Here is an 11590-nt window from a genome sequence, read left to right on the forward strand (position 1 = left end):
GGGATTTACGTATCTGTGCAGGCATCAGCCCCCTCTTTTGAGCTGATTTGAAATAGGAAACTTGCCACCTTCACCCAGCCTTGCTGAGTCCTGCATAGGGTCCTCGGCATGTGTGTCTGAAGTAAGTGTTTCATTTTAACCAGCCCCACTGGTTCAAGGGTAATTGTACTAAGAACAGCAGCCCAGGAAGTGTGTGGAATGAAAGTGATAATCACTTTCGTTTGTCAGACGCCCAGGTTCCCACAGGATGTTGGGCATCCCCATGAACGTGGCCCCCAGCCCCCTGCGGGGTACCTAGAAACTATGGCCTCCCTAGCCTAGAAGGCAGGAGGTAGGCAGCCCCCCAAGCTCCATCAGAGGACAGCAGCTTCCTGGGTGCTTACCTCCACAGGAGGAAAAGCTTTCAGTTAGAGAGGGGAGGCCAGTACTGGGGCTATACCCAGGAGGAGCCCTGCCCAAGGCCCTGAGGTGGTAAAATGTCAGCCTTTAGGAAGCTTCTGTCTTTAGAGTCCCCTGGCTCCGAAGACCCCTTCTGTGTGGATTCCTCCTTTAGGAAGAATAGTCTTGGTCTGCTTGGTTTTGCAGGGCCTCTCCCCACTCAGACAGCAGCAGCTTTTGGGTTTGGCCTCCTCTGGGCCTTAGGATGCTGAGTAGTGCCGTGGCAAGCCCCTGCTGGCAGGCCTGGGGCAGCTCTGTGGAAAAGCCAGGCTGGGACTCAGGCCTGCTGGGTCGGCAACCAGGATGCCTAGAAGACTGGTGGAGCTGAGGCCCAAAGTGTAAAACAGTCCATGACAAAGATCTCAAAAGAGGCACTGGAGACCCCCAAAGCTTAGTAAGAGGACCCAGAAGAGGGAGCAAGGACCTCTCTGAAGGCAGCAATTCGGTGGGGCACTTGCCTGAGGGGTAAGCTAGCCTCTCATTCCCCCGGTCCTCCCCACTATTCTCTGCTCTCTCCACCCCTCCCAGGTGATCACCAGGGCAGAGACTTCAGGCATGCCTTCTGCTTTATTCTGTGCCCAGACTGAAATGTGACAAGACTTGCTGTCTGTCACCCAGAACAGCAGGAAGGCAAAAAGAAAGAAGAGGACATGGTCCTTGCCATGGAAGAGGGGCTGCAGTGGGCATGCCTGTCCTTCCAGATTTTGGCAGGGCAAAGTTGCCATGGTGTTTTGTGGGGGATGTAGGTACCATAGAAAGTGACAGAACCAGAGATGTTTGGAAAGCCCCCTCCCTGCCTTTCTGCAGGGCAGAAAGGAGCCAAGAGGGTCTTTCAGAGAAGCAAGGACCTCAAGGCAATTGTGGGCAGGGGGGGGCGGGGTGTCACCTGGAGGGGTATCATTCCTCCCTGGGAGCAGCATAATGCTGGATTCTTCCAATTCTTCCCCTGAGCTGGGGCCTCCACATCCAAGGCCAGGCCAAGCTGACTCCTTGACCTGGGCCTCATAAGACCCTGAGCAGGGAGCTACTCAGAGCCTGCCCAGGGCTCTGCCTGTCGAACTGGAAGATCCTGAATGGTGTTTGTGTTAAGCTGCCAGGTTTGTGTTAGTGTGTTACACAGCCATATAAAACTGACATACCTGCATTCCCACTTGGGGCTAGAAGGGAGCCCCCCGAGCTTGGTGAACTTATATTTGGAGAAGGTAAGCCGTATGCAGGTGGTCCTCTACCTTGGCGTGCTCCACTCAGTGTTGCATCAAAGCAGCCCGTGGCCACGGCCTGGAAGTACTGGCCCCCAGGCTTTGGGATGACTGACCCCCACCTCCTCCCATTGAATAGTTAGGCTAGGCCCTAGTTCTGGTCCTATAGGGGTGATCTGAAGAAGCCAGAGATCCCCAAGGGAAGTCATCCCTTGTGCTGTGACACCAGGGATCTGTGGCTGGGCCACCAGAAGGTACAGCAGGATGGACCAGACCCTAGTGGTTTCCCCAAAGTGCACAGAACCAGGGTCCCAACACAGCAGGCCCCACCCTCCCCTCCAGGTTATATGGGGGTAGTGGCCAGGCTCTCGCTATAGGAGAAAGACATGAGAAGGACAAGTTTGCCCGTGGGATTTACCCATTTATGAGTATAGACTATGGGCCTGAACTCGTTTGGGGGCACCCTGCACTAGTAGAATAAAACCCCCCTCTCATCCAGGCCGAGGGCGTGACCCACCAGGTACTCCACACAGGCAGAATCACAGGTGAAATCAGAACCCAGCAGAAGGCTGCTTTGAGGAGAAGTCTACAGGAGCCTTGTTGATGACATTTAGTCACTGACTAGGCAGGTGGCATATGTCCTGTGCAAAGAACTGGCCACACAAGGCAGATGCAGGAGTCCTCAGAGCCAGGTTTCTGCTCCAGATGCACCTCCCACCCTGTGTGAGCGCCACCTCCAGGGCCTGCTCTGGCCGCAGCTGGCATGGGGGGCGGGGGAAAGGTGGATGGCTGGCTAGGGCCCGGTGAGACCCAGTCACCAGGAGCTGGACTCCGAAAAGGCAGCAGGTACAGCCCACCAGAGGGGGTGAGGTGAAGATGCAAGCCCTGAGGCAGAGATGGCAAGCTCTCTCTGTAGAGGGCTTGGTGGTAAGTAGTCTGGGCGTGGCAGGCCTTGTGGTCTCCATCACGACTATTCAGTTCTGCCATCATAGGAGCAGCCACAGATGATATATAGTTGAGCAAGTCACTGTTCCAGTAAAACTGCTGGATGTAGCTTGCCGGCTTGTGTGCCGACCCTCCCCTGAGGTCACAGTACTCTTCATTAGAAAGAGCCCTGGGTCCCATTTCTGGGGCAGGAACTGGAAAAGCCTCACCCTGCCCACCTGCCCTGTGGGGAGACTGGTATCACTGTGAAGGATGCTCAGCCTGATGGGCAACAGCAGTCCCCCAGGCCAACTTCAGGATCAAGTCTGCCCCCACCCGATCCCTGAGTCCCAACCTTGTAGCCATCAGAGCTGGGCAGCTGTCCAAGGGTGCATGTGCTGGTACTGCTTGAGGAACCACCTGTGGAGTGGGTGCCACAGTGTCCCAAGAAGGTGTCCTGGTGAGCCACAGGGAGCCACAGGAAGCCACAGGGACCTGGGCCTGCCTGCTGCCCTTGGGCATGTTCCTGCTGAAGGGCCCTGATGGTCTTCACCCTCCCAGGGCAATAGTGCATTCAGACGGGAGGAAGGATGTGCAGACGCTTGGCTGGGGTCTCAAGCCATCACGATGGATGCAGTTGCAGGGCGGGTGCAATGCAGGAGGGCAGGGAGGCTCCAGGAGGGGTGCCCGGAGCAGTCAGTCAGGCCCCTTCCCCAAGTAGCAGCTGTTGAACCTCTGTCCTCCCACAGGTGTGACGAGAGCTGCCTGAGCTGTGAAGGCTCCAGCAGGAAGTGTAGCAGGTGTAAGGTGGGCTTCACATTGTTGGGGAACACTTGCATCACCAACCACACGTGCAGCAACGGTGAGCACCGCGGGGGAGGCAGGGTGGGCCAGGGGATGCACCTGGGTTGACCTCGGGGCTGTCCTTGGAGGTGCTCAGCTCACTGGCTTCTGGCTCAAAGAGAAAGGAAAAGGAGATGCAGGGACAGCAGTCCCTCTGAACGGGTGTGCTGGCCACTCCTCTGGGTGACCATCGGGGACACCTCTCATCTTCCTCCTGTCCCTTTACGCCTCTCACGTTGACCAGGGAGGCATCCTGGCCACCAAGCCACTGCTGGTCTATTTGTTGGGTGACTCAGAAGACTGATTTTGTTCTTATACTGTTCCCTCTCATTCCATAAGCCCTTGTGGTCTGGGCATGTGAGTTCTCTTAGGGGAGGCCGGGGCAGCCCGGGTGGCTCGGCGGTTTGGCTCTGCCTTCGGCCCAGGGCCTGATCTGGAGTCCCGGGATCGAGTCTCAACGTCGGGCTCCCTGCATGGAAGCCTGTGTGTCTCTCTACCTGTGTCTCTGCCTCTCTCTCTCTCTGTGTCTCTCATGAATGAATAAATAAAATCTTTAAAATAATAATAATAATAATAATAATAATAATAATAATAGGAGAGGCCCAACCTTGGGGATCAAAGCCAGGAGGAGGCCTGAGGGGTCTCAGCCTCAGAGCCCAGAGTCGAGGCCCCCACATCCCACAGGGAAGCCCAACATCAGTGCTGTGGATGAGCCCTGGTTCCCTAGGTCCACTGGAGACCAGGAAGGGCTGCGAGGACATGAACTCCTGAGGGAGACCAGAGACCAGGTTGGCAGCTCCAGGCAGAGGGCTCTGGCCTGGACAGCGGGGTGGGAGCTGTGAGCAGCCATGCTGTGGCAGGAAGACTCCGTGCTCAGCAAGGCGCTGGGAGGAACAGGGCAGGCCGGCTCTGGGCATTGTGAGCTTACACGCAGGAGAGAAAGCAGGCGGTCCCGTGGAGCTGTTGCTGGCCCGGCCTGGCAGCGCACAAACCCAGCATGCCCCAGAGGCCTCAGTGTGGCCTCCTTGCCTTGCTGTTTGGTCATTTCTTTTTGGTTTGCAGAATTGTGTGCTCTCAAAGGCTAGGAAGCTCCCTCTTTAGGATGACACCTACTCAGGTTATCTAGCCAGCCCAAAAAAGTGGGGGTGGTCACAGGAGGGTCTCCCAGGTCCCATCATCAATGCCAGGGCATCTTCAAATGCCAGCAGCCAGGTGGGATGGGCTGGCCTCCATCCCTCTTCCCCTCCTCTTTTGCATTAACCTTGACAACTCTTTTCCTCCTATCTCATTAGGTTTGGGGTTCTTCTGGGACACAGGAGCAGCCTCCATGCCTGTCCCTTCCATGCCTGCCCTCCTACCCTCCCCCGGCCCCAGAGTTTTTCTCCTAAGTTTGCCACCACCACAGTTATCTGGAAAGACAGATGCGCAGGAGCACTGAGGCCAGGCTGGTGTAGCCACCTCCACCCTCCATGCTGCCTCGAGTCCCCCCTTGTCCATAGCCGGGGCCCCTCTGCCAAACCAGGCTACACATGTCATGGGAGGACGGCGAGGGCCACCCTGGCTGCTGCCCCTACCTTCTCTGGGAACCCCCACCCAGCCCACCTTAGGGGGCTCAGTGAAATGGGCTGGTTGGAACAATCTTAACAAGCCCCGAAGTCTGATCTGTCCCTCCTCTCTCTTTCCTGGGGGAACCCCAGCTGACGAGACATTCTGCGAGATGGTGAAGTCCAACCGGCTCTGTGAACGGAAGCTGTTCATTCAGTTCTGCTGCCGCACGTGCCTCCTGGCGGGGTAGGAGTCCCCCAGCCGACTGCAGAGGGCAGGGCCCCTCCTGTCCATCTGTTCACCCGCCTTTTCTCCAGACTGTCAGCCAGAGCCTGTTTCAGGGGGACCCTGCATCTGACAGCTTGATCTCCCTGCAAGCAAAGTCCTTCTGAGGCATCTCCCAGCACCCGGTCTGGGTGGGGGGTGGGCCTTAAGGAGATGCCCCTCAAACAGCGATAGCCTCTCGAACTCTGCTTGCTGGCTCTGTTCTTCTGGCAAACCCCAAATAGGAACGACGTGAATTCCAGGAATCCACAGCTCCAGCTCTGGAGCAGCGTCTGGGACCGTAAGTTTATTGAATCTTCAAGACCAAAGCAGAAAGGCAAGATGCTTGGCTTCACACATCACTCTCTTCCCCGTGCTTTTGTACAGCCTCCGTGAATCTCCCCTGCCAGGCCAGGGCAGTCCCCACACGGGGTGCCCTGGGCAAGCGTGCATCTGCTCCCCACCCACCCCCTCCTGCCACAGAGGGGCCTGGGGATGGTTTGGTCAGACTGTAAATAGAATAGACTGGGGGGCGTAAAATACATGACCACTGAGGATGGAGCATCTATTTCTACATAGTCAGCAACTTCTGGAATTGCAGCGATGTCTTAGAATATCCGATTCCAAACCTGGATGGGAAGAGCCTTCCTTTCTCCACCGCACTGTCCCGCCAAGTGCCCGTTGTCACCACGTTCTGTCATGTTTCCAGGGGTCTCCTGGTCCAAATGATCACCTCTACCTGATGCAAAACCTTCTGAGGAGGGCTCCAGGGGCATCCTGGGGGCCAGCCAAAAGGAGCCCCAGTGACTTAAGCAATTCCTCTTACCAAAATAGAACCCCAGCCCTTGAATCATTAATCTGATCACTGCCCATTTTGTGGAATTGCTTTTGAAATATGCTTGGCCTCTGCTCACCGGGAGACTTGCTCTTAAGGTGGATGGTCCTGTGTCTGTATGTACTATGAGCCTAATGACACAGTTGGGTCTATTTCTGCCAAACCTGTGTAGGCATTTTATAAGCTACATGTTCTAATTTTTACCGATGTTAATTATTTTGACAAATATTTCATATATTTTCATTGAAATGCAGACCTGCTTGATCAGTTCCCTTGACTATGGGAGTGACATTTGCCTTAAATTTTTTCAAGCTTGTTCTCCATTTTGTCCTGCTCCCCTCTATGACTGTAATGCATTTGCCTTGTCCCCTAGGAGCTGAGGAAGCCCAGCTGTTGTTTATTGAATCCACAACTTCAAAAGAGAAATCCACAAAGCAAATACAATGTTAACCCTGTTAATAAAAGAGTTAACATCCCATGACAAAGAAGCCCGTATTTCTTTCCAAGGCATAACAATTAAACAATTAATAAACGTGGGTGTTGACCAAAGTGTGAAATGGCTTTTTTTATGGTTTTGGATCTCTTTGATGCCATTAAGCCGAAGAGCTTTAGCTCATGTTAGCGAATGTTCATGTGATGAAGTCAGGGGGGAAATCCCAGAGCTCCAGCCCCAGGGAATCTTTTGGTAACCGGCCTTCTTCAGGCCACCAAAGCCTGGTTGGGTGGAGGGGCTGGAGACAGAGATGCCCTTCATTGTCAAGGGGTCGTCCTCCACAGCCCCTACCACATGCCTCTTCAGCTCTGCTAAGTGGGACTTAATTAGGACACATCTTGTCTTTTGCATAGTGACTGAAATCCCTGTACCCATGGGTTCTGTGCTGCATGGGATTTTTACCATGGCTGCTCTTTGAGGTCAGAAGCTTGTATTTGCTGGGAATCCAGCAAATTTTTGGTTTTTATTTGCAGCCTTTATGGCTACAAATAAAGGAAATGCACTCACTGGAACTGACTTAGGAAAAAAAACAAAAGTGGGTAAGGGCATTGTTTTAGGAATCCAGGGTTAACTTAGAATTCAGGAAGGGTGCAGCTGGGCCTTGGGGCTCCTGGGACCGGCATTAAAGGTAACAGTATTATAGCCTGTCCTCCTCACCTCCCCAGCTGATCGGACAAATAACGAGTCCACTGACACCTCCCAAATGAAACTGGTACAAATCAAACTCCCGAAGCAAACTTTCTGCATCTGCTTCTTGGCCATGGTTACCCTGCTTCGCGTTAGTGTTCACCCAGCCCCCATCGACTGTGGCCACAAGGACGGTTTGTACAGCAGAACATGGCAGCAGGGAGCTTTCCAGAGACCTCAGAGCTGGAAGAAGGGAGCAACATGCAGTTCTCAGCAAGTGGGGTAGGCCACACAAGCTGACAGCTGCCCCCACGAGTGTGAATCGGCTGGAGCTGCCAGTGTGAGGCAGTGATGGAATGAGTGTGTTCGGACCTGGGCAGAATACTGGTAAGGGTTCAACTTTCCCCATGAACCAATTGAATTAAAACCAGCAATGCTAAGTACCTCTGGTGCAGGGACACCATTTCAGCCCCTGGAGCTCTTTTCCCATTGAGAGCAATGGTCTCACATTATGGGCACTGAGTCAGAAGCAAATTCCTTTTATTCCCAAAGGATCCCAACTATGAGAAGCCAACCAGGCTGCCTCAGAGTGCATGTCCCCTTGCTGCTGTGGCTGGCCAGCTGGTCCTGGGGCTGTGGAGGGTGGTGGCAAGCTGAGAAGCTGTCCACAAAATCCTAGGGACTGGGACACCTGGGTGGTTCAGTGGTTGAGCATCTGCCTTCAGCTCAGGTCGTGATCCCAGGGTCCCGTAATCCAGTCCCCGCCCCCCATTGGGCTCTCCGCAGGAAGCTTGCTTCTCCCTCTGCCTATGTCTCTGCCTCTCTCTGTGTGTCTCTCATGTATAAATAAGTAAAATCTTTAAAAAAAAAAAAAAAGTTGTAGGGACAAAACACCACCTTTTTAAAAAGGAGTGACCGCATAAAGTGCCTGTTTGCAGATGGCCCGACTTTAAGGATATTTGGACTCAGTGGGGGTGAGGCACGTTTATGGATTTTGTTTTATAGGATAAAGTCAGGGATCATCTCTAAATCTGTTGTTTTGTAGACTGAGGCTCATAGAGGTAAAGGGACTTGCACTGGGCCACACACTGGCAAGGTGGCTCCCTTGCTGTCTTTAGAGAGAGGGAGGCTGGCTCTGTGTGTGTGTTGTGGGGGGGGTGGGGTGAGTTAATTCTACGGTTGGCCAAATCCAGCCAGGATGCATTTATTTTAAACTGGCTTTATTTGCAGGAGATGATAGTTTTCTGACCTTGTCTCCATGTGTGCATCTCCATCCCTCCCAGGCCACTGCTGACTTTATATTTTGTAACTCTTGAAAGGTTTGGGGGAAGTTGCACTTTTTAAAGAAGATATACCTATAACAGAAAGGGAGGAATTGAACTTGAAAAAAACAGAAGGTTTCTATAAACCTCTATGGCCAGTCATAGAGAGCACTTGAACTTGGGGGAGACTGCTGTCCACTGCATTTGACTCACCATAATAGGGCTGAAGAGGGCTGTAAGTTTGAATGCTTGAAGTATGCTGGGACCCCTGGGAGCAGGTGAGGGGAGCAAGGGAGGTCCAGATCTGAGGATGGAAAGGGAAGGGGGTGGAGAAGTGAAACAGAAAGGACATTTTATTTTATTTTATTTTATTATTATTATTTTTCAAAGATTGATTCATTCATGAGAGACACAGAGACACAGGCAGAGGGAGACACACAGGGAGCCCAACGTGGGACCGGATCCCCAGACCCCAGGATCACACCCTGGGCTGAAGGCAGGCACCCAACCACTGAGCCACTCAGGGATCCCCAGAAAGGACATTTTAATAAGAACAAAGAGGGATGATGGAAACCAAGGCCATCCTCCAGCATCTTAAGGTTCTTCCCATTAAGCTGGGAGGCATCTGGGTTCTGGCAGCTGTGGGAAAGGGGTCTGTGTCCTACTCAGCCAGCTTTTTCTGCTGCTTTCTTTCCTTGAACCCAGGACTTATCCTTCCTGGCTGCTTGTCCAAGGCTTTTCCTGACACTCCAGGCTCTGTGGTTTGTGCACAGACCAGAATCCCTACGTGATACAGCACTGAGCACCTGCCAGAACCCCAGGTCCTGGGGTTCAGTTCCCACCACCCAAAGCTTCCCCCTTTACTGACAGACAGACAGACAAACACACACACACATACACACACTATGTACCAGCCATACTAGGAGTGATCAGATACCTCTAGGCTATCTGTTGAGCAAAGAGGAAACTAAATGCTCAGAGCAGAGAACATTCTGTTGCCAGAAACAGTGGTTCTCAACCTGTTGGTGATTTCCTCCTCCTAGGGGATATTTGTCAATGTTTGGAGACATTTTTGGTGGTCACACATTTTGGTGGATGTATGTACAGCATCTAGTGAGCAGAAGCCAGGGATAGTGTTAAACATCCTTCAGAGCACAGGACAGCCCCACAAAAAATAATTATCTAGCCTCAAAGTGTCAACCTCTCAAATGAGGTTGAGAAACCCCACCCAAAGGAAATGAAACTTAAAAAGGTAATCTCAACTTCATAGGGATGTCGTACAATGAATAAAACCACCTATAGTTTGACTTATGTCCCTCTCTGTTTGCTGAAGTGAGGGAAACTCCTACAATTTCCCTTTAAACCCCCTTTAACCAGAAAGAGTGGCCAAGTAAAACTAGCTCCCTGCTCTAAGGACTCCACCTGGTGGCTCTCTCTGGAATGAAGCGTTCTGGATTATTTTAACTTTTATTTCGAGACAATCTCAAAGTAAAATTACAGAAAAGTTGGCAATAGAGTACAAAGAAATGTTTTCCTGAACGATTTGAGAGTAAGTTACTGATATGATACCCTCTTCCTCCAAAGAACTTTATTTTCCTATAGGCAAAGACCTTCTCCTACATAGCCACCAGGATCAGGAACTTAACACTGATGTATTATTACTACCATCGAATCTTCTGACTGGATTCAAGTTTTGTGAATTGTCCCAAAAATGCCCTTAATAAAAGGATCCGCTTTAGATCATTCTTTGCATGCTCTAGGTTCTTTCAACCTAGAACAATTCATCAGTTCCCTGACTTTCATAACCTGGAAACTTTGAGACCATCGGCCTGTTACTTGTAGGCTGTCCCTCAGTTTGTATTTATCTGAGGTTTCCTCACATTTCCATTCAGATCATGCATCTTGGACAGGAATCTCCCAGAAGTGATGCTGTGTTCTTCCAATCCCATTCTAGTAAGTGAATCATTTTTTTTCTTTTTTTTTCTTTTTTTTTAGTAAGTGAATCATGATTTTGATATGTTCCCATTATCGGTGATACTAACACTGATCACTTGATTAGGGTTCTCCTCCCCACCTCTCCTCACCCCAGCCTGTTAAGGATGTCTGCTTCTAGCATTGCCCACAACATCATGCTGAAGATCCCAGCCAGTGAAACTACACAAAAAATAAAGAAAAGACTGATATAGGGCAGCCTGGGTGGCTCAGCGGTTTAGCGCCACCTTCAGCCCAGGGCATGATCCTGGAGATCCAGGATCGAGTTCCATGTCGGGCTCCCTGTACGGAGTCGGCTTCTCCCTCTGCCTGTGTCTCTGCCTCTCTTTTTCTGTGTGTGTCTCTCATGAAAAATAAATAAAATCTTAAAAAAAGAAAAGACTAATATAAAAATTGGAAAGAAATAAAACTATCATTATTCTCAGCATGGTATGTACACAGAAAACCCAAAAGAATGGTTATGAATCATTAGAATTAATATGTGAGTTTAGTAAAATTGCTGGATACAATGTTAGTATTAACTGTATTTCAACTAGAAATTGTTGAAATTGTATTTCAGTGTCTCACATTGAATAATTAGAACATGGGATTTGTTTTTTTGTTTGTTTGTTTTGTTTTGTTTTTTTTTAGTTTCTGGTGCTTCTTTAGCTTTTTGATGTTTATAACAGCAGCAAAAACTATTATATACCTAGGTCTAATAAAAGATGGATAAGACCTCTACATACACACAAAAAAACTATAAAACACTATAAGAAATTAAAATCTAAATTCATGTAACGTTATACCATGTTCATGGATTGGAATACTCAATACTGTAAAGATATTAATTCTCCAAACTTATCTACAAATCCAATATAATATAAATCAAAGCATGTGTTCTTTCCTGGATGCAAAATTGACCTAAAATGTATACTAAAAAGCAAAGGACAAGAACAACCAAGACTTGAGGATCTTTAAAAAAAAAAGGTGTAAGCCTTTTTAAAGGCAAATATCAAGTTTGTTTTTTTTTTTTTAAAGATTTTATGTATTTATTCATGAGAGACACACAGAGAGAGGCAGAGATACAGGCAGAGGGAGAAACAGGCTCCCTGCAAGGAGCCCGATGTGGGACTTGATCCTGGATCCCAGGATCATGCCCTGAGCCAAAGGCAGATGCTCAACTGCTGAG

The 11590-nt window shown here is 50.4% G+C and overlaps 1 protein-coding gene across 3 annotated transcripts in view; it reads left to right on the forward strand.

Moving 5' to 3' along the window:
- Positions 1 to 6597, forward strand: part of PCSK6 (proprotein convertase subtilisin/kexin type 6) — a 185238-nt gene extending 178641 nt beyond the window's left edge. For all 3 annotated transcript variants that reach the window (XM_072796449.1, XM_072796454.1, XM_072796457.1), the window contains 2 exons: positions 3311 to 3423; positions 5102 to 6597. In XM_072796449.1, coding sequence (XP_072652550.1) covers positions 3311 to 3423; positions 5102 to 5199 — 211 coding nt within the window. In that variant the 3' untranslated portion in view covers positions 5200 to 6597. The remainder of the gene's footprint in view (positions 1 to 3310; positions 3424 to 5101) is intronic.
- Positions 6598 to 11590: the final 4993 nt, after the last annotated feature.

The sequence above is a fragment of the Canis lupus genome, chromosome 2 (assembly GCF_048164855.1).
Source record: "Canis lupus baileyi chromosome 2, mCanLup2.hap1, whole genome shotgun sequence".
NCBI classification, from domain to species: domain Eukaryota; kingdom Metazoa; phylum Chordata; class Mammalia; order Carnivora; family Canidae; genus Canis; species Canis lupus.